This window comes from Bombus flavifrons, chromosome 6 (genome assembly GCF_040668555.2).
Source record: "Bombus flavifrons isolate JBK064 chromosome 6, iyBomFlav1_principal, whole genome shotgun sequence".
Classification (NCBI taxonomy): domain Eukaryota; kingdom Metazoa; phylum Arthropoda; class Insecta; order Hymenoptera; family Apidae; genus Bombus; species Bombus flavifrons.
In genome coordinates this window covers 14,166,428-14,189,106 of record NC_138447.1, presented here as the reverse complement: position 1 = coordinate 14,189,106, position 22,679 = coordinate 14,166,428, and the positions used below count along the sequence as shown (strand labels likewise).

General features: G+C 41.3%; 1 protein-coding gene across 3 annotated transcripts in view; it reads left to right on the top strand.

Annotated features, from left to right (window-relative positions):
- The window catches only part of Sap47 (Synapse-associated protein 47kD), a 96,516-nt gene that overhangs the window by 4,742 nt on the left and 69,095 nt on the right, over nucleotides 1-22,679 (top strand). For 2 of the 3 annotated variants that reach the window (XM_069114765.1, XM_069114767.1), the window contains exons 3-5: nucleotides 232-270; nucleotides 1,026-1,111; nucleotides 17,054-17,175. In XM_069114765.1, coding sequence (XP_068970866.1) covers nucleotides 232-270; nucleotides 1,026-1,111; nucleotides 17,054-17,175 — 247 coding nt within the window. The remainder of the gene's footprint in view (nucleotides 1-231; nucleotides 271-1,025; nucleotides 1,112-17,053; nucleotides 17,176-22,679) is intronic. The other variant, XM_069114766.1, reaches the window with a different exon arrangement.

Genomic DNA, 22,679 nt, shown 5'->3' with positions numbered 1-22,679 from the left:
ACGTTCCATCCGTTCTTCTGCCCAACTATGGAAAATGGTAGTAACTGCGATAAGCGTAATACGAGTTTCTTGGTATCTTCGAAGATGTAGTTAAACGTAACACACAAGCTAAATAAGTTATTAATATGTTTTCTGCTTTTTAGATAAGATAGTGAACGTAGTAAGCTATACATACATATATGTGAATTTGCTACAAATTGTTTGTTTAATCGATACTGTCTTTCTCCATAGTTGGACAAACTTGTCAGAAGCAGTCTCGACCGTACCACGGTGAGGTTTTTTTTGGAAATGATATTGCGATCCTTTGCGGTTCCAGCCAAATTCGACATTTTATTGCGATCGTGTCCGATAAAGTTACTTTAAGAGAGCTCCGATTTGGCTATGTCTTATATCTCGATTCGCATTATCGCACTGTTAATGTTTATGCAAATTCGTATCTTCGTCGTTACGATGAAATAGAACTCGAACAGAGATTTGTCGTCTTATCCTACGATGATATAGCGAGTACGTTAATTTGGATATTCTCACATATTTCGTATATCTCCGCACATTTAGATCGGCCAGGAATGCACAAATTAAGCTTGGCTAGATTGAACTCGCGCTTTGACGCGAACGAGAGTATGTTTTATATGCAGAAAACGAATGAAGCGAGAATAGAATGTTGAGTCGAGCTGGGTGTGCGACTGCAAAGGATCGATTAGTTAAAGAGTTAATAAGCACATTTGTGATGGCTCCCACTGTTGTTAGAACAATTTACACGCTTCTTTTTTAATTATTCGATCGATCGATCGATAAGGTAAGCGTAGGTATTGGAAATCAAGGTAGCTTGTACACCGTTTAAGAAGCCATTGAAGTTCACTTGACACGTTAATGCACTGCGTAATTTATTTTCTTTCTTCACGTATACTCGATCTGCATCCTACGTTGAGCTTTCTGAAAATCGCTGTAGGATAGCGTTGATTGCACGACAAAGTGCAACCTTCCTCGAAGTTCCTCGTTCAGTGTTTTTCTCGTCGTATTTACAGCGCGACTGGCGGAGCCGACAGTGGTCCCGCGAGTTTAGAAGGTTCTCCATCCGAGGACAAGGAAGGACAACAGGCATTCGGTGGAGGTGAGTCTCTGTAAAATTTTTCTCATCGTTTTCTCTACTTTCTGCCGAATGAGTACGAACGGCAATCGGATACGTTACGTATTAATAAAATTTAAACGTTACGCAGGATGGCGTGCAAGCGATAGAGAATGTCGTAAGAATTTGTTTGTTCGACGCTTGATGCTGATATTCCGCGATGTTTCGGCGCCGATCATTTCTAACGGATATTTACCTTTACTCGTTTACCTTTTGCAACGGTAAATGATTTTAAGCCGGTGAGTGGCGAAAATAACTGCGAAGGAAACTTTTAATTAGGTCCAAATTGGCAGAAATGAAGAAGTTGGAAGGACTTTTCAAGAAACTGACTCGTTGCCAGTTATGTTTGTTACGAGCGAGCAAACGGTTCTTGTTAATAAGAAAGTGCAAGGGAAAAGGAATTCTATTTATCCTTTGGATGAAAGTAGCTTATTATAAAAAGAACCGAACACTTTCGTTCAGCCTGCCAGTTATTTCTGTCTGATGTTACGACAAGTTGCAGGATCTTGACAGAAGGATTTAAGTTCGTCTAGTACGTTTATCAGTAAACAGACTTTGATAACAAATCGATTCGAGTGCTTCTGCGTGGAGTTAAGAGAAAAGACAGACAGAGTAGGATGGGAATTACGACGCAGTTTACGATCGTATTACCTTTAAGGCGAGCATGTTATTGCTATTATATTCGCCGATAAAACATCGGTAGACAATAACGAATGCTCATTACCAGCCAAGTAACGTAATTTCTTGTTAGAAGCTTAAAAGCCAGGCACCAGGTAGAAAGTTAAAACGTCTTCGACGTAATCGTTAGCGCGAACATCAAAGTTAAAAAACTTCGAGAGCCAAAGAGAGGGGCAAAAATGAAATAATTTAAATTAAATTAAAAATTATCGAACGACAATTTAAATAAAAAATTCCTTCGCCAGTTCACGTCGTTGGCAGTTAAATCCCTCAAAGCAAATCTGCAGCAGTATCGTTGACATTTTTCTAAGAGATTTATGCGTCTCTTGGTTGTCGGTTTAGCGATCACGAGCGGCATTTATCCGTATAAACGAGAAAGCTTCTTTCGTTTCCGAATGCGCACTCGTGACCCACACCTTCGCTTAACCGTACCTCGTATATACCAGAGATTTGATTTTTCCAAATGTCCTTCGGTGTTTCGATGCGCATATCGAGACGTACGGTAGCTACGCGATCCAGTAAAAAATTCAACCGAGCAACTATCAGCGGTCTCGATCTCTCGGCTCACCCACGTTCAGCTCGTCCGATTAATGATGCAGTTCTCTTCGTCGATAAAGTTTAACGATTCGATATCGAGACCGCTATCGTGTTACCCAACTATTAAATTAGCTTTCATAACCCGTTCTGTCCTTCCTCTTTCCTTCTACTTCGTCTTCGTTAGCCGTGCGATCTCTATCTTTTCCCTTTCCTCATTCCTGTCTCTCCATTCCGCTTCATTTCTATTTCTCCTTCCTCGCCATTAACTCGACTCGTATTTTATTCCACGGGATAAATCTATACCGTTGCCGGCTCGTGCATTCGAAAGAACTTCGTTTCTCTTCTGGAGTATATGGCAGCGCGATTTTTCCGTGTCTGTACGCAGAGACAGCGCCAAATTTCTCGCGCACAGATCTCATCGATAACGTTTACTCGGGAACGCGATGCGAGATAGCTGGTATTTTTTCTGTTTCCATCGTATCACGCTCTATCATGTGCATATTTCTCTGGTAGAAAACACTTGTACGAGCGAGCTCGCGTCAAGAGAAATAGGTGGAGCGGATGAAAAAATAAAAGAAAAAAGGAAGGAGACGACGCGTTATATCGTTAATTATCATCGAGCTCGATGAGATTTACCTGCGTCGGTTATTGCGATATTTTTCAACGTGAAATACGAGACAGTCGCTTGAAATACGGTAACGCGACGGTGGATACGATTTATCGTTGATTCGCATAATCCATTCGTCGACGATCGATCGATAGATCGTTCACACGGTGTCGTATATTTCTTTTACTCTACAGGGAGCGAAACAAAGTAACAGGGCATTGGTAGAGACCAATTAATTTACGATCATTTTGCCAGATACTCGTCACGAGTGGAACATTTTTATTTCTGCTGTTATAATTAATTTATTTATTTATCGATTTCAAGTTGAAATGTTGCGGAATGCAGACGAACGGAATGCACCGTATTTTAACGTCGAACGTTGCTGTTTTTTTTTCTTTTTTTTTTGAGCGTTATTAATCGCTTGTTTCAAATTTCGCTTTAACGTTTCAGAGAGAAAAATTGGCTAATACGATTTATAAATAAATACGATCGAGTATAAATTTAACGTAAGATTGTGATAAAGTTTATGGTTGCTTTTTGCGGAGAAGCTCGCGACTGTTCGCGATTCGATCGCAGACTGTGCCAACGAAACGATAAAAGCTGCACTTAATTTTCGTAACGCGTATTTGTACGCGTCGAATGACTTTGTTTGCTACTTTCAGACGGAAATATCGCGCCGTTGATGAAAATGTCGACTCATGATGCAGTTCGCGTCGTTTGTTATCACGTTGAAATATTTAAAAGCCTTTGTCGCGCTGCCAACAACGTGCAACGTTTCCACCTGTCGTTTCATATCGAATCAAAATTTTAATTTGCCACCGTGTCGAGCGTCGAAATGGTCGTTGACACGTTCGTTCAAATTCATCGGCGATTCATCGGCGTAGATTTTGCATATTCTATTGTATATACAGGACGTTTCAAAATTTGCGAAGCTCGAGGAATACATTTTTTAATTAAAAATATAAAATACAGTTCATACGAATATGATCGGTATATTGGAAAGTCGATGGAACTTTAATATACTGTCTATGAGAAAGTAATCAGGCCGTGGATCTTTTAGAGAAGGATAATTATCTTCTTTTCTTTAATTAGTTCCACGTTTAATTCCTCAGACGTCTAATATGATATCTTCCGGTTACATTTTATTATTAATAGATCGAGTCGCCTTTTTACTATCGTCGAAGATAATATATCTTTTAATCGTATCGTTATCAGCAGTCTGGAAAGTCTGTTAAATTCGAGTTATTTGCCACTTTCGTTTCGCAATAATTTGCTATTATTTCTGGGAGTATTTAGAGTGTTCGATATCTAATACGTTTTAGTAGATAACGTCGAAGTTTACGCTCCGATGTTATATCCAAGAGGAGCATTAACAAACTTGAAAAACATCCGACACTCTTTCAAAAAGGGTGAGATACTCGATAATTCATGTAAATTCTTTCGTTCGAATCGAAGATGCTCGTTTTAAACGATTGCGTAGAAAGCCTTATTCTTATTTCTGTATACTCGAATCACCTCTCAAGTATACGTACCTACCTTTCTAGAACACCTTGTGTATAACCCATTATAAAATCTTATCGTTCAGAATTTTATCCCAGTCGCTTGTTTTCGCGCATAACGAGGTTACAGATACGCTGGAAAAGCGTAGAGAACTTTTCTCGAGAACGATATCGACCGTGCTCCCCTATTTCACTGTTCTATACGTATCTCTGCTCGATTCCACCCCCACATCGGTAGACAAAGGTATGAAACTTGGAAATTATACGTCTTATGCTGCCAGCCGACCAGATCTCTCTCTCTCTCTCTCTCTCTTTTTAGCTCGATTGCAGACTCGATGGAGAGCAATTGTTTTTCTCTTTAACGTGATGTTATTATAAATCTACGTAAAGACGCATGTAGAATATTGAAATTTCTCTTCTTTACCCTCCATATTATATTTTATCGTATCTTTATTTGATTTTTATTCGATTTTTATTCTATTTTTATTTTGTACACAGAGATTGTCAAGATATGTACAGATTTTTGGAAGCGGACAAAGAGCGATATAATCGTTGGTCTGCGGCTGACAGCGCGTTTTCCCGATATTAGATTTCGAAAGCTCGGATATACGTTATAAAGCGGCGATCGAAAACCGCTCTCTTTTTTATCCTCTTGTTTCAAAAGCGCAACGACCGTGTACAATTTCAAACGTGCTTTCCTTCTTGGGTTCATTCGCGTACAGTGAAAAAAATCAAACGCCACTTTTAGGCCGATCGGTGAATCCTATTCAGCGTTCGTCTACACGTATATATATTTCCTCGACGAAACACGTAAATAATTGTAGGAGCAGCATTTGCACCTACATAATTTCTATATCGTATCAACGTTTTATCCTTCGCACGGTACATTGTGTGCACATGCATTAGTCGTATATCTTGTATCGATTTCTCTTACGATATGGTTGAGCCACGAATCAATATACACACGAGGCTTTTACATTATACATACCTTAACATTATACATACATTACCGCTTGCTGATGTAATAACATTACTGGTATATCTGCAATATTTGCATATTCGCTAGACATTTAAAGAGCCGAACGTTTAGATAAACATCGTTGGGATAATCGAAAGCCTACTAATATGTAACGTGTTCCAAATGTTCTAACAATATTACCGTGCAAGCTATGATATCTAAAATACTCAAGAACAAACTTTTCAAATTCCGATCTCTTTTAATCACGAACGACATACTCGCGATTTTCAACTTTAACGTTTCCGTAAAATCTTGCTCGACAAAATGCTTGATACCTAGCTGTCTTGATACCTAAGCTCGGAAAATTCGTTTCTTCGCGGTCCCAAGTCGTTAGCACTCTCGTCACCTAGGAGACTCTCCGAACGAGAAAACGCACAAAGAATGGATGGCGGAGGCAAAGAGACGCGCCAAACGAGAGATCCTTTTTCTTTCTTCGCGTTGGTTCCTCGTCGCTGAAATAGCCTCGTCGGAGAACGTAAAAGGCAAAAGGAACGAGAGTTTCGAACATTAGCAGAACGCATTTAATCAGCACGAACGAACTGGAAGGTCGACCAAGGTTGTACGTGTTCGTTGGCAGTTGTTCGAGTTACAAAGTCTATCGAATATCGTCTCCGTCACGGAATATATCGTTCAGTTGGTCGAACAGTACACGTTGCTTCCGCTCGCGGGCAAACTCGGCTGAAGATCGCGAGGGTGACGATGAACTGGAAACAATCTGCCTAACGTCATTAGCTTTCGCGAGTAGAGAAAACTTGGCCGCGGAAACGAAACAACCGTTGCATAATGCTGTCGCTGACGCGTCCCTGTGGCGAATCTCTGCTCGCTGCCGAGCCAGGAAATAAAGCACGTCCTCGGCTACAATTGAGAAGTTACTTTACGTCGCTGCGCAGAACTTTCTCGACCTGAGAAGAGAAGTAAGAAAAAGGAGAAAAATGGTAAAATCCAGGCGAAGCGAAGAAGCTGCACAGCGCTTCGCTAACTGCACTGGCCACTGCTCGCATCTTTAGTCGACTATCGAGATACATCCCTAGAAAGTATCTTCTCTCTAGCTTTTGTACGAGTACGAGTAAGACGTGGATATATTGGGTTGGAAACTAAGTGATCGCGGACTTTGTCGATACCACCTTGTTGGAATACAACGATATTAATCGCATACAGATGAGATAATTGATCGAACGGATTCTTCCCTTCGTAAGGATATGGATGGAACATTGGGCACGTCGAGAAGCTACTAGAAGGTTCCGTGGCACGTGTGACGCCACACAGACATCTACGCAGGTCACACTCATTACTGCATAGAGAGTGGGGTTCAAAACCTTTTCAAGGGCCATGGGTCACTAAGTCAGTCAGTCTGAGAATAACTAGCCAACTGTCTACATTCCACAACGCTCGCTTATATTCCCTGTAATAATTGTTTGATAAATATCACATAATATTATTTCAACACAAACGTTGTGTCTTCCACAGATTATTAATCTTAATTCCGAGATTAAATTCTAACACACCTAATGTCAAAATCCGCGCTCACTTAGTTGCCAACCCAACAGTCAGTTGAACCGACAGAGCAGAGTTACAAATCGAAGCGTTAAATGACACTCGTTACCATAGTCGTACTTAGGATCGTAGACACGCTTTGAGTCTTAAGCTGTGAACGTTTTTCATTAAGACAGTATGATATTAACACTTTACCGATAGCCGATTAATCGGTTTTTTGTCGCCGACAATTTTTCTCATTATTTGAGCAGTAATTTGCTATCTAGTACTAAGGTACCTTGCTCAGTTGCTCTCACGGTTTTATACCAATTTGAAAAACCTACCGTTCGCGATGAACGAAAAGAATGGTATTGGAGAGTCTGAATCGAAACAGAGCCGGCGCCAGGGAGAATCCGCGCCTGAGTGCGTACGCTGTTGAATCATTAGGGGTCAGTAAAGTGTTAACGTCTTCTCTGTGCCCCTTAAAACGATCGAAGATAATCGTTTTCGAGTGGTCGAATTATAACGATCGTATACGTTAAAATATACAACGTCCAATCAATTGTACGACTCACTGTTCGTCTTCCGTCGATTATATATCGATCGTATACGCGACACCAGAGAGTCAGGGTAAAAAATAAGTCGGAGGAACTGGCGAGGATAGCGACGGCAGAGTTAACGAAGCAGAGTATCGACCAGCTAACACAGCAGGACCGTGTAAATTCGGGAACGTAATGTGGTGGAAATAACGACGACGTTGTATCCTTCAAGGGGAGGATACACGCTTTTTTTATACAGGATCGTAGTCTTTAAGTGCTCGGAATATTCAAGTACAACCAGGTATTTGTACGCGAAACGGGCGAGAATCAACGAGCCGAGTAACGCAGTCTGAGCGAAAAAGCGTTTAAAAAAATAAGGAGAGCCACGGCGATGGCGAAAGAGAAACAGGATCTCCTGCTCAGGGTTAACAGATTCGTCCTTGTCCTGGGCCATGGATCACCTAGATACGTCATTGGACAGTATCGAAACCTGATAAAGCACCTTGAAGAACATAACCGAGATTGGAGACACGTAGATTTTCTTTCTCTGAATTTTCTCGCCAGTCGCGTACATGTACATATAAATTGCAGTGATTTGCCGCGTGACCGAGCAACGATAGATCGCTGGATTCGGGGAATAACGTTTACCAGGAATTTCATCAGGAATTTCGCTGCCGACATAACTAAATTCAGTCGGCAAGTAAACGTCCTTCGCGTCGAGCGGTTGGACCCATCTTCGTCGATCGATACAACCGCCCGAGCGAATCTTCTCTCGCCGAAATTGCTGGCTACGACGTCGACACGCCGGAAGTTAGCGTTGTTAGCGCGGAAGCTTTACGCCTGTTTTTCGTTGCACCGCGCTTCCTCTTTCGCCTTTTCGTCGCTTTCTCTTAGCGAAATTGATTTATCAGAGGGTAGATTGCAGTTTGTGAAAGAAATTAGTTTTCGTCATATTCGTCGCCTTTGGTTCGTGTCAATGAAACGAGAAATACGCGAGACCCGTTGCGGAGAGAACGTGACACAAATTCATAAGTATCGTTCTCGTCTCGCGAGGGTGAAATGTAGTTCTTTCGTCGTAGAACGTAATTCCGTTTCCCAGAGGCAAATTAAACAGAACTCGGTCATCGATGTGAACGCGGAGATGGAGCGGGAAAAGGAGAGATGGAAATAAATGCATCGAGAAATCTCAGACTCTCTGAAAAGCCCGCCCCATATACGTAACACCGTAACGAAAACTAAACGAGGAAAGTTGTGTAAAACCCCGGGAGCTTAGTTCGAACGGCGGCGATTTTTCCACCGGTCGACGTTGCCTTCTGCAGATTTTTCGTCGGATTTAACGGCAGCGGAAACGCGTTAAACGGTCAAGGCTATGTTTTGTCGTGGTCGAAGAGAGGGAAGCCGAAGAGAACGAGAGACAGACACGAACGATTGAAAAAACGGGCAGAAATTTCCACCGACGAAATGCGAAGCTGATACGCGTGTCTGTCAGATCGAGGCCGGCGGCGCGGTGGTTAGCTCGCAGCTGGGTTTCGTATTTCTAAAATCACCGCACCTACGCAGTTGAAACCGCGTGAAATTATTCGCGCTGGCGGATCCGGACAGAGCAGCAGCGGTGCACGGGTCTCGCCACCGCTTTCACGAATTTTTCCGCTCGTGGTTTGCGCTTCGCTGGGTCAAGGTTGCTACCGATGCGCTTTCAACGCCGCGAATCTGGGTTGACTGATGCCACATCGTAGAAATATAACGAACGACGCGACGTTTCGGACCGCCACGAAACTTTTCCCCCTTCTTCTTTTTTCATTTTTTGGTCGCCTGTTTCGTAGCTTTTTTTTTTGTTATCCTTCCCATTTTTTGTACTCCCTTCGTATCGAATGAATCGCGACCGCGCTATTCTTTCTCGCGTTGCTGCGGTTTGCTTCGTTTTTCTTTTTCCCCTTTTCTAGTTCTGTCGTTATTATTTTTTTTACTTTCCTGTTTTTCCAATATAAAAGAATTTGGAGATTGGAGTCAGTTAGGTCTCGTTGCCTTCAAAGCTAGAGAAAGATTCCAAGAATACTTAACCAGGCCAAGCTCTAGGAGTTGGCATCGATCCTTTTCTATAATGGAGCCTGCATACTTAAACGAGGTCCCCGGAGAGACATTTATCCCGGTTCCGGGAGATTGTGTCGGCTTCTGGCAAACAATTGTTAAATCGTGCAATTTTCATCGAGCCTGCCTCCAAGCTGGACTAATTGCACGCACTAATTATTCTGTCAAGTAAACTTAGAGGGACAAAGAAAGAGCGAATTGTCGCTCGGTTTGAACTCTCTGGCGGCGAAAGCTGAGTTAATTTCGACTTAGACCGAGGCTTCGCGTTTATTACTTTGCCAGCCACGATTACGCGTTATTATTCTATCAAATTATAAGAGTGAATTAATTTTTTTAACTAATTTAATTATTACCAATTATAAGTTTTCATTTGCTTCTTCGGTACTCTATCTACTTTCATCCAACATTTTAAAGAAGATTATATTCCTCAAATATAAACAGTTCTATTAATAGGTTGATAATACCTTTTGATAATACGGATTACCTTTGACGATTAATCTTTGTCTACACGCAACAAATACAACTAACCAAGAAACAGTTCGATAGAAATCTATTGTATTTCATCCTCGAGAAACAACAAATAAAAATAACAAACAGACTTTAAGATACTAGACATTTTACATTGTGTGCGTGCGCGAGGCTTTAAATTTTCCATAAATAAAATCCAGTAACATTCGATGATATCCGTCGTCATCTTCGAGCGTCCTGTCAATTACAAACACCAGTTTATATCTCGACCTTGCGCTTCCTATAAATCTGTCGGTTCTTTGAATTTTCTAGCTTGTCGCATATACTTCAGGATCTTGGAACATTGACCGTCGTTGGCCGACCTTCTTTTCCGCTTTCCACACGGGAATTAGCTACTCTTATTTGATCCCCTTTACGCTTCGCCTCCGTCTAAAGAGAGCTTTCCGTTACGAAAGAGATTACCGTTGCTTCAGCGGTCAGATCGAAGATGCTAACGAGACGGTATCCAACAGCTGCCACTAGAATTAATTACGGACGGCCGTAACACCACCGGTGCACTTTTCCACGGCTGTTTCGTCGATGTGCTCAAACAAAGCCAGTCGTTGGAGAGTGTTACCCCTTCGGGATTGATAGGATGCGGTGACGTGCACGAAACCTGCTGCTGGAGGCAGCCAAGCCACAAAGAAAGGGATGCAGCCAAAGAGAGATAAAGAAGCTTCGCGACTCAGATGGAACGTCGAACTCGCCGACTAAAGAACGCAGAAAGCAGGAATTTCGTCCTCGTTATTTGACCTTATCTCTTTGGAAGTTACGCGAAAGGTATTTCGCAAAGACGTGGTCGGACCTTAAGGATGTTACGAACAAAGCACAACTTAAGCGTGGACGAGTATATTATTTTCGGAGTTAGGAGATATTTTCATCTACGAGTTGGCGACAATATTTATAGCAATTTCTATACCCCGTGGCTATCGCGTTCGTGGGATTTAGATTCGCTGGAATTTTATTTATGGAAACGTTCTAAGGGTATCGTACACGACGAACCTCTTACGCTTTCTTCGAAGTACAAGTTTACGCATCACGTAAAAATGTTAATGTTACTGTCAATGAAAACAGTAGAAAGAGGAAACGGATGATATAAACAAAATGTTATGAATGTGTTTTTACGTTGTATGGTTTAATAATATAAATGAAAACGTCGTCGATATGTTAGATACGATATTGGTTGCTGGGAAAGTTCGTTGCGATTTTTGAAGGATTTGATAAAATAATAAATTTTAGAATAATAAATTTCGAAAAATTGTTTTCGAGCATTACTAGAAGTATCTTTGAACATGCTCTCCGATCTTCATTAAAATATTACACTTGTTAAATGCTGCTCGGAAAGTTCGTTGCGATTTTGAAGGAATTTGATCGACGTAGAAAATCTCGTCGAGAAGTTTTTCGCCGAAAAATTTTCGAGGTTCTGGAGGGTTGGAATATTCGTGTTGCGCGAGAAGGAGAAAGATTGCGGAACAAAATGACACCTATATGATTCAATAAACGTATACCAAATCTAAATGTAAATCTAAACGAACTTTCCCAGCCACCTTCTGAATCTTCCCTTTTTCGATCGTTTCAAAATTACGCGAGAATTCAGGCTATGCGCTTGTCAAAGCATACGGTTTTCAAAGTGTTAAGTTATAAATTGAGACAGCGCGTGGAAAATGTTATTTCATGTTGTCGAGAGATAAAACAAAATCCGGCGATCTGTCAACGCACACGGACTCTCACGATAAAACGCACTGGAGCACGCGTATTGAAATGAACATAGGTCGTGTTGAATATACGCTGTTCTCAGAGGCAATAATTACACTGCGGATGTTTATGCAAATTCATATTTCTATGAACGTAATTAAACAAAACGGTACCTACACGAAGATTCGTTTCGTTCGCTAAATTTTACATCGACTACTTTACATCGAATATTCGAATATATTATATGCCTTTGCGTATCATATAAATACCGTAAATTTTTGCTCCTTTGAATCTTCCATAAATGGATAAATATCTACAGTCTACCAGTGATATTTGCACTCGAGTTATCGACACTTATTTACTCGTTTTAACGCATACCATTCAGCTGCGAGCGATTCTCTGTTTCCTTGTTTTCTCTGTTTGTACAATGGATGAAAAAACAGGGGTGAATTTATATCGTAACTCGATACACACTCTGGAAATTCAGCTTCTCGAATCTCTACACGAGTCGCTATCGTTGACCATTTGCCGGAAGAACAAGAAACAGGACAGAAAGGTAGAGCCAGGTTCTTTGACCGACCTTCCGGAACATGTTCAGAGTTCGATGACACCGAAGTTCCATTGGCTTTCGAAGCCTCTTCTACGCTGTCCTCTTCACTGCTATACTCTACGCGAGTGGAGTAATTGAAATTTGAGAATCGCTGAATTCTTGTATCGCGTTTCCAGTTTTCCAAGCGAACGAACTCGCATTTATCGCGCCAAAGAGAGATTTTGCGAAAGAGAGACAAAGCGGTTGTTCGAGTGGCCGAGTTCACTCGAAAACAACAAATATCGGCCCTGCAATCCGGGCATCCTGTTCTCTGCATGCTCGTGTTTCCACGCGAATACGCCGAAAGATTTTCCGACCTGGCTGTCGTTGGAAGTTCAATGCACCGAGGACAGGGCGCAATGACTTTCAGAGTGGTAATAAATCGAACAGGATCGAGGCTTGGAAAAGAGGAAACGAAGAAGAAGGGAGGTTGGTAACCCGAGGATCCCTGCCGGCCGAGTCAAACGTTAAATCCACTTCTGCTCGGCTAAAGTCGTCGTAGGTAGGATTATTAAATCATCGAGCCGGTAGCGCAGTAAGGAAGCCAGTAATTTTATTTACCGTTGCATCCGGCCTGTCGACGTATATATTCCCGCCGCGTTCCTCAGGATCGAACGCCGACGCTCTCCTTTGGGAATAGCAAGCGAGCCTACGAGGTATTTTTAAAGAATGGCGTGACACGTAGCCTCGGCAGCACGGCCTCTGCACGCCAGCAAAAACGCTATTTAAGCGCTCTTTTCTTTTCCGCAGAAATTCTTTGTCTTTCGAACCAACCCACCTCGCTGTGTCTGGCGTTTTTCTCTGTTCAGGCTTTTCCTTCTTCACTCCCCTGGTGCTCTTTGATTTTCCGCTAACTAAACTGGCACGAGGTTAACACGATGGAGGCGCAAGGTCGATGTTTGATTAAACGCCGGTTGACAATTGCCAAAACTCAGACCCTTTAACGCCGCGTTCCGCGTCCAATGAGCGCACCGGTTCGACTCGCCGAGCTTTTGCTTTTATTGTGAACGAGATCAGCGAATAAAAGCGCGGAGGATCGATGAGGGCTAGGATATTCTATGAGCGAGTGTCGTAGCGGCTGATGTAAAAGATACGAATGGGTCGTGCAGAGAAGCTAAAAGCAGATCCAAGGAGACGAGGATGGCCCGAGGGGTGGGTGTCGCGAGTTTGAATTAAGATCGTTCTCTCGAGATTCGTACGTTCATATCGTGTCGCGGTCATAAAGAATCACTAGAGCGAGGAAGTTGGATTATTTTATTAAGAAATCAAATTTTCTTCGAGCTGCGGCATAATTTCAGATGGAACACAAAGGGCTGAGAAAGGACATCGTAACCTAAATCGTATCCGATTTGCATTATACCGTGTGGATCTCCACTTTCGAATAATCTTTAATTCAAAGGAGATTATCGACCTCTCCTTGAAAACGCTCTGGAAATAACTGTTCCGATAATCGATAATCCAGCCACCAGGAGCTTGCCTCATCGATATAGAGTTTGGAAACAACTTGGCCTTCTGAAAATTTCGTTTTACACAGTTTGAAAGCGTAATCTCATCGAACTCCGTTTCTCCCCGTGAAACGGAACTTTCACCCTTTAAGCTTCTTCCACCCACGGCCAAGCTGTTTCTATTTTTCGAAATTCGAATGACCTTAAACCGGATTTCGCTGGATAAATACGGTGCGTAGGTTTTACGCTTAATAACCAGAGATCGTGGCACGGAGTTATGGCGAGCCGTTTATACGTCGCGTATCGTCGATCTTCGTGTGGTTTTTCCCCCTCCTCTGTTCTTTACAGCGAGCAGCAGGTCTGAAGCTCAGTAGATCATCGTCTGGCGAAGAATTGCGCGTCACGTACTCGGCATTTTTCCCTGAATTTTTCCATCGACGTCGAGACCTCCTCGAAAAGAGCGCTCCTCCTTATCGTTCCTGCATCAAACCGAAAGACGCTCTCTCAGGAAGATTTTCGACGTAGTAACTTTATCACTTAAAAAAAATAAAAAAGGAAAAATATCAAGACCATCGCGAAAGTCACCGTAAACTCGTACGTCGAGAGTGCAAAGACGTGGATGATGTTAACGTATCGACTTGGTTATCGCGTGTGAATCCAATCTCGAGGTTGTTCCAGAGGAAAATTTCAGTAACCTCGATGGCGCGTAGCTTGTGACCCGGACTGCTGCATTCTATCGATTTATCAGCGATTAACAGGGTTACAGTGTCGTAATATTTCTTATTATTGTCGCTGTTAAATACGCGACCGTGGTAAATTATCCGGAATATATTTGCCCAAGGGTTGATCTTGCCAGGTAACAAATCACACGGCGTAACCCTTACACGATGCGAGATCCGTCCGAAACTTGGCACCTGTTTGGCGATCGTTGGTGCCGTGCCAGCAACGATGAAAGTGCCGCGTTGATTCTTCTTTCGTTTTTCATCCCCGTCTTTTTATTTTACCCGTCTCGTCGTCGGCCGACTCGGTCCACCGTCAATTTAATCGCGTAACACCGGAATTATTGTGCAAACGCGGTTTGTCGAGTCACCTCGATCCTCTGAATTTCCTGCATTGAGCCTTCGTTTAGTCGGATGAAACGAAGAAATAGAAAAATTGGAAAGGAAAGAGCGTTAGGTAGAACGAGGGAGGAATAAAAAAGATGGAAAGACGAGTGGAGAGAGGGGAAGGTCGAGGAAGAAAGACGAGGATGCAGCAACATGAATCGAAGTGGCTCAATTTGGTTGATTAAATTGGCCTCGATTTACGTCCAGAACCAAGTTACTCCGACCAAATAACACAAGCAACGCCCATGGTTTATTCGCGTTAACGCGCGACTGCTTCGCTGCGTAGCGGCTAATTTTCCATCAACTTTCTAAGCTGCTCTTTCCATCGTAAACCCTCCACTACGAATTTCTTTTGAAAATAAGATTCGTTGAATAACGCGGGATAAGCTGAGATAAATGCATTAAAAGAAGCACCGTGTTTCGAGATTCGCCGGCTGACTGTCGAGATTAGGCTAATATGATCCTGAGGACTGTCAGCTATTCCGTCAGCTGGCAATTTGGACGCCAGATACTCGACCATGATGGAGCAAGGAAATTTTGTCTCGGAGATGTGGCAAAAGGTGCAGTAAACCGATTGTTGTTCAAATTTCGCCAGTTTTAAGGCTCTTAGCGAAATTTTGGTTGATTAAAACAGTCGGAAAATTCCGTTCGTTTCGTTGTATATGGGTCACGGTATATATCGCAAAATACATTATCCAACGTATGTGTCGAATGATACTCGTGTATGGTATTACAATTACACACAGGAAGATTAATTAAATATTGATTACTAATTGACTAATTGACTAATTGACCAATTGAAGGAACGATGCAAAGTTTGATTAGACAAATATTAGAATTGGTATGCTCTTTCGTTATGAATTACGTGAATTAATCGACATCGTTGAAAGTCATTGCGCGAACTGATATATCGCACGACGAATAGCGGTTGATATTCGGATATACGTCCTTTACACCGGACACAAGGGGGTGGGGGGTGACTTGATCCCGGAATCTAAATGTGTCAAGCAACATGCCTATTAATTAGTAACCGTTGACCGGTCACCATGAGGTTTGCCCAAATGTACCGAAAGACGTATAATGGACAGATGATTTGCAGAAACGATGTCGATGATATTCATCTCGATCTTTTCCCCGTATACATTTAATTACTTTGGTATTGCCAAATGCACGTGTAAATCGCGCAATACGGTGGTTTGAAACAGACAGTTAATTATAGCTTGCAAAACAAAAGTTTCGAATTTCAATGAATTTCGATACACGATTTAATTAACAAAACAGTTACGGTACATTAAACCGTTATTATTAGACCTTTTCAGAGCGTTGTTTAGTCTATCGACAAGGAAGTGATTTAATCGTTAAACATACGTACAATATAAATAAATACGTTAATTTCGTTCTCGATATTTGCCCTTAGATTTTCAATGAAAAGCTTGTCGATGTGTAGCCACATTGGCATACGAATTGTTTCACATTCAATGTTTCCGTTTACATTATTTTTTAACCAAAATTCCCCTCATGCAAAATAAATGTTTTCTCTTGCTCATATGAAAAACGATAAACGATAGCTACTGCTGTATGCAGACATTTTACAAAATACCTGACGATGACCGCAAAAAGACCTGCGGATGATTGGTTAACAATTTTCATGCTTTTCTCTGATCTGTATCTGAATTGAAAAAAGAAGAAAGAAAAATATAGAAAATATAACGAGAGAAAAGAAAGAAGCGAAAATACAAAGAAATAAAAACTCTAAAACTAGACCATTTTTTTTTTTTTTTTTTTTAATTTGCACAAAGTCTTCTTTATCGCCATTCCGCCGCGCGAAATAATATCTCTTCGTCAGCTAATTTTTTTTTTAGCTCGAACATTCTCACTCGCCAAGGTGCTTAATTTTCGTCGCTCACGCTGATAAACGCTAGAATACCCGGCAGAGATCCCGAAGTGCGAGAAATTCGACTGACGTATCTGGGTTTCTCGCGTTTGTGCAACGTTTTCACGGGGGTTGGGATGACAGCGAAAGGTAGTCTGTTCGCGTTTTCCGGCGGACGTTTTTCCGCCGACCAGTCTCCATTAAATTCCACCCGGTTGGATAACGTATCACCGACTCGCTCATTATTTTCTTCCTTCTCTCTTTCTGCCGTAGTTTCAACGAAGGCACTGGCAGGTGCTAAAACTCTGGGCGGATTTTTGTACAGCGCCGTGAACAAGGCTGGAAAAACCGTGGTCGAGGCTGGAGCAAAGATCAAGAAGACGGTCGAGGAGAACGTGAGTTACATCGATGTTTTACGTCGTATCTTTTCGTCTGCTATTATTTTCTAATTTTCGTTTCCTTGTCGTTGTATATGGTAAAATGTTGTTTCGAATTGTTATTTGTGTTATCCTCTCGGGAGACAAACTGATCGACTCCATTCTTCTCTCGCAATAAACCGACATAACTAACGATAAATCGTGAAATAAATTTAGGAAATAACGTCTGTGATATCGTCGATATCGTCGCTTTCCTGTTTACTGTTTTCTGTTCTACTTTCTGTTCTGTTTTGTTCTACTTTTTACTGTTTCACTTTTCAATCTATGGAGTTGATCGGTTGCGACTTTTGAACGACTTATACGAGGATTTAGGGAGCAATTAACAATATATGAGATATACAGAAGACAAATTGAACGGTTCTATTATTTCATTATTGTTAATTGATAAACGTTTCTGAAGATTTAGATAGCAATCGTATGATCTGATACGAGAATTAATTGAAGAAATTTTTAGGAAATGTAGTTGCTCGGTTTACTTTCTGAATTGCTCGTGTTGTCTCCCCTGTGCCAAAATTATGAATGTGCAGTTCGATACGTAATAAAAATTCACAATTGAACGTAAAATAGTAAAGTAGTCCTAGGGATGATCATCGTTGTTGTACATGCGTTTTATAATATTTAATATTTGACTGTATATCGTTGAGAACAGAAAGGAAACTCAGGAAGAAACATAGAACGGAAAAATAAAAGGAAATTCAGTGTCGGTCGGTGAAAAGCTGAAAATTTCCATAGTTATGGTCCAGGCATAAGTGGGACGTTATGGGAGTGATATTTTTATCGCTTCCTTTCCTTTATTCGAAGTAGAATAAAGGATAATTTATACGCGAAATATCAAAGCATAGGGTAAGGTCATAGTGGAGCAGGGTTTTGATAAATTGAATATTATCGATTTTCAATGACGTGTCGCTTCGATGTCGGAAGTTATAAAAGAATTTATCGCAAGGCTTTTACATTATACCGCGTACTTTTTGATCACAATTTGCGAAAAAGATCCTTTGAATCCGAGTCCCGCCACGGAGTTTAATAACAGAGGATGATAAAAAAGAAAAATTCCTCGGCGCTCCGCTCACGAGGTCCCGGTGTTCTTGGCCGTTGAAATTAATCGAATGGAACGTTATCGTCGGAAAAACCGAAACAAAAGGACGACGAAGTAAAAAAAGACCAGCGATCTACCGCGTCCGTTTTAGAGGCAAAAATGCAAATCGTCGACTTTTCAGTTGTGCACGTCGCCAGGGACGAATGACGGGTTTACTTTCGCGCAGTTTTTTCAAACGTGAATTTTTCCGATAATTGGATTTACAATATTGTCGCGGTTAAAAATCGTTCGTTCAGAAACAAGCTATTTTTCCGCTGCTTTCTTTTGTTCGTTTCCTCTTTATCCTTCTGCCGCACGTTATCCGGAATTAATTCAGTAAAGTTTCACGACCCCCGACTAGCTGTCATTGAACCATAGTAATTGGAAAAAGCGCCTCGTCTTATTTCCGCTCGGCGAATAAATTTCTTTCCATGAAGGAAATAATTCCCGCGTGTCGAGCTGTCAGAACAAGCCAGGACTAAAAAATCCTACGGGCATCTTTTCTCTCTTGTACCGTACAGGTATAAATAATTGCAAGAGCGATCGTGTTAACGCGCTCCCGTGTAAGAACGATAATTTGCTTGTCAGATAATTAATCCGTCAATATCGAATCGGACCGAAACACGATAAAATCGCGAGGTCATCGATAACCCGCTCGATTACGTGCAACATCAATTTATTTATAAACCTCTGTTACGCGTACGCGCACGCTATAATCAATTGAAATTAACAGGTTGACCGGTTTGTTGGTTAATTACTTCCCTGTGCAGGCGGCAACGATAATAATCGTAATCACGATAACGTCGACTTATCACAGTCCAACCAATTACGTGCTTGTAAAACGTAAATTAATATACCGAGGTAAGAGAAAATAGGAGCTGGTAGTTGGCGTTAATTCCGCTAAATGAACCATGGCTTTCAATAAAAAGCAAATATTTCACTGGTATTTAAAAAACATGAAAGGCGAGATACAAAAGGAAACTGGATATTTTTTCGTATCTGTTGTCGAAGATACAAGAAACCTTGCGAATTTTTAACCATTTTAATTTTCCAATTTTTTTTATATTTTTTTTTTGTCATTTTGTTACGCTTTCAAGCAGTTCAATTTACGAGAAATAACTGGAAACGAACACGCGAAAATGCGAAATTGCACGCGTCACGTAGGTGAAACGAAGTTGGGAAAAAAAAACAGCAGCGAAATACAGGTGGAAATTTTTTATTAAAAATTCCCATGTAAGGTTCATTGGCCTCTTTCACACCCCACTACTTATTGGTATTTATACGATACGCGCGAGAAGCAGGTGTAGTAGTAGTAGATGTTGGAGAATTCCATTCTCGAATAGAAATGTCATTTTAATGGGTGCAATGCCCTCGAAGAATGAAACGGAGACACAGGACATTCTTTAGAAGAACGAAGTCGTTGAACACTTTCTTAAACGCGTGTCTGCAGTTTCAACCCCTCTGCAACCTCTTCAACCCCTTGTATCCCGATAATTTTATCACGTTATACGCGTTCTCCACTTATATACCACGGTTTCTTCTTCTCGAGTCTCGCTCGTACGTGAAACGTAAGTTCAACGTCCGTTCTCGCACAATCGCAGAGAGATTCAATGGGATTCTTTGAATCGCTGCAATCCCATACCTTCGTAACGCGTTCTGCGAATTTTTGTCGCAGGAACGTCAGGTATTGGAAGTTATTGAACTTTGTTTTTTAACGATTTTACGCACGCTAGCCAAACGGAGATTGAAATGGAAGATGAAACGGGGGAACGATATTTGTCACTCTCTTGTTTGCACGATTTTTGTTTCTTTTTTTTTGAGTGTTTCACCGATAAAAATAACAAACTCGTTGCCAACATCCATTTAATCTCATGAAAGGTATCGAGCATCGATCACCGGATACGGCGACTAAATTTTTTAGAGAAATTAGACAATTTTTTCGAACGTATTAGGCGTATCGTGCGAGAACATTTTTTTACGTTTCACGAGTATCGCGACGAAATACGATTATTGCGATCGTATTGGTGAAATTTGGAAGCAGTCTGAAGGTTTATACAGAAGTTACAGCTTGTTAGAATTTAATCTTGAAATTAAGATTAATAAACTGTGGAAGACACAATGTGTGTATTGAAACAATACTATATGATTTTTATTAAACAAAGTTATAGTAAAATACAAGTAAACGTTATGAATGTTAACAGTTGGCTAGTTGTTCTCAGACTGACTTGCTTAGTGACCCATGGCCCTTAAAAAGGTTTAGAACCCACTCTGTATGCAGTAATGAGTGTGACCTGTGTGAGTGTCTGTGTGGCGTCACATGTGCTACAGAACCTTCTAGTAGCTTCTCGACGTGCCCATCGAGAATGTTCCATCCATATCCTTACGCTTCTTCCGTCGAATTCTCGAAAGAGCATGCACGTGCTAGCCGCCATGGTACATCTCACGAACGCGCACTAGTGGGGATAGCGTTGGACAACGAAGGAAAGAATCCATACGATCAACCACCTTATCTGCATGCGATTGATATCGTTGTATTCCAACACAGCTTATTTACTGTAAATGTATGTTTAATGGAAAGCTAGTTGTACGGCATTAGTGCCGGCAATGGTTTTACTAAATGTATTACGACTTATTAATGCGAATGAATAATTAACTATGCTTTGCTACGCAACATAAAATGTTTCCTATAAACCATATAACGTATTTATGAAAAGTTTCTGTGGGCGTTCAAATATTTCCCTGAGCCACTGAATATTCGAAACTTGATTACCGTAGACTCGTCGGCCCGCCGTATTAAATTCGGCGTATTAATATCGCTCGACAATATCGTTTTACCTTTCAGATTTCCAGCGTTGTGTATTTTATATTGGCAATACGAAGGCAAGGTCGTTCTTTAATGGAACCAGACGACTGAATAAAATTCACGAAATGAATTTTCTGATGATTCCCGTGGAAATGCATCGCGCGTTATACAACATCGCGCGTGTATGATATAGCAAAATTCATAAAGAGATTTTAGACGCAAGGTCGCGTTAGCGAATTCAAATTCATCATAAAAATTTTATACGTTTCTCGAGGCTGTATCGACATTTTCAATTTCGATAACGCCACGGGTTTTGTTGCAGACAAATTGGGCCACTGGGTGAAGGATCTCGTTGGATGTATCGTCGGAGATTACTGTCAATAATATCTCTGGAAATCCTCTTCCAAGCTCTCGCACAGCGAACGTAAACGTGCACGCGTGCAAATGTTCGAAAGCAATCTATTCGATTCGCGCTCGATCAGCCGGCGATTCACAGCGGCCAACCGTATCGGACCAACGTGCCTCTTGCAATTTGTAGCGACAAAAGATTTGACCTTCGTTTTCACGCCTCTGTATCCACCAAGTTTTACCTTTTCTCTGTAAAAATTCATCCAATGATTCTTTTTAATTCAAATATCCCAATCGTTACTTCTTCGTTTTTCGACAATCTTCAAATATTCCAAGTTCCCCGTGATTTTCATCTTTCGGGGAAAATTATATCGGCTGTTAATAAACGATAGCCAAATATTTTTAGTTCTACGAAGAGAAATGAAGATGGCCGAAAGAAAATGACGAACGAGAGATATAAGTTTCGTACAGATAGATTTAACGTATAACATCGGCTCGTCAAATTGGGAAAAAAGAAAAAGAAAACTGGAGCGCGTCGTGTATATTTTCTACAGTACGTGTGGTTCAGCTTTAACCGATAGGTTGACAAGTGGCTGCTATTAAAACGCGGATCGTCGAAATTTATTAATCGTCCCTCTCGAGCATTCGATTTCATTTTTAGAACGTGTTTCACAGAACTCTTCTTCTTCTTCTCTCAATTTTGCTGACTGGGTTAAAACGAAGGATAAGCGAGGCTCGACAACCTTGTTGCGAAAAGAAATACAGAAAAATATTAATGAATCTAGCGGGATTGAATTTTATCTTTTAACCGTTCGTCATCAGAAGTCCCTGGCAATCCCCGAGCGTAGCTCTTAGAATCATAGGATCTTTGACGTCGCGTGTTTTCCCAAGTTCGAGCAATCTTCGTGGCTCGCTATTTTTGCGTGAGACGTCTGTCGTGCATGCATGTGACGTGCAATTTCTCAAGGGAATCCAAACGTTCCAACGATTGTCCGCCTAATGCGCTCTTGACAGTTTAGACTTGTTTTCGAACTTGGACATCTTCGATCAGGAGTTACCCGCCGAGTTTACTGTTTACCTCTAAAGTTTGACTCTCCAGTTTATTTAATTAACGAGAGATCGATAAATACAGCGCCGTTTAGAAACGTTGGGATACCTGCTGATTCATACGAAACTTGTTAATTGAGCCAAATTATTGCGACTAAGGGGAATTAATTAAAAAGACGCTTAATTGGT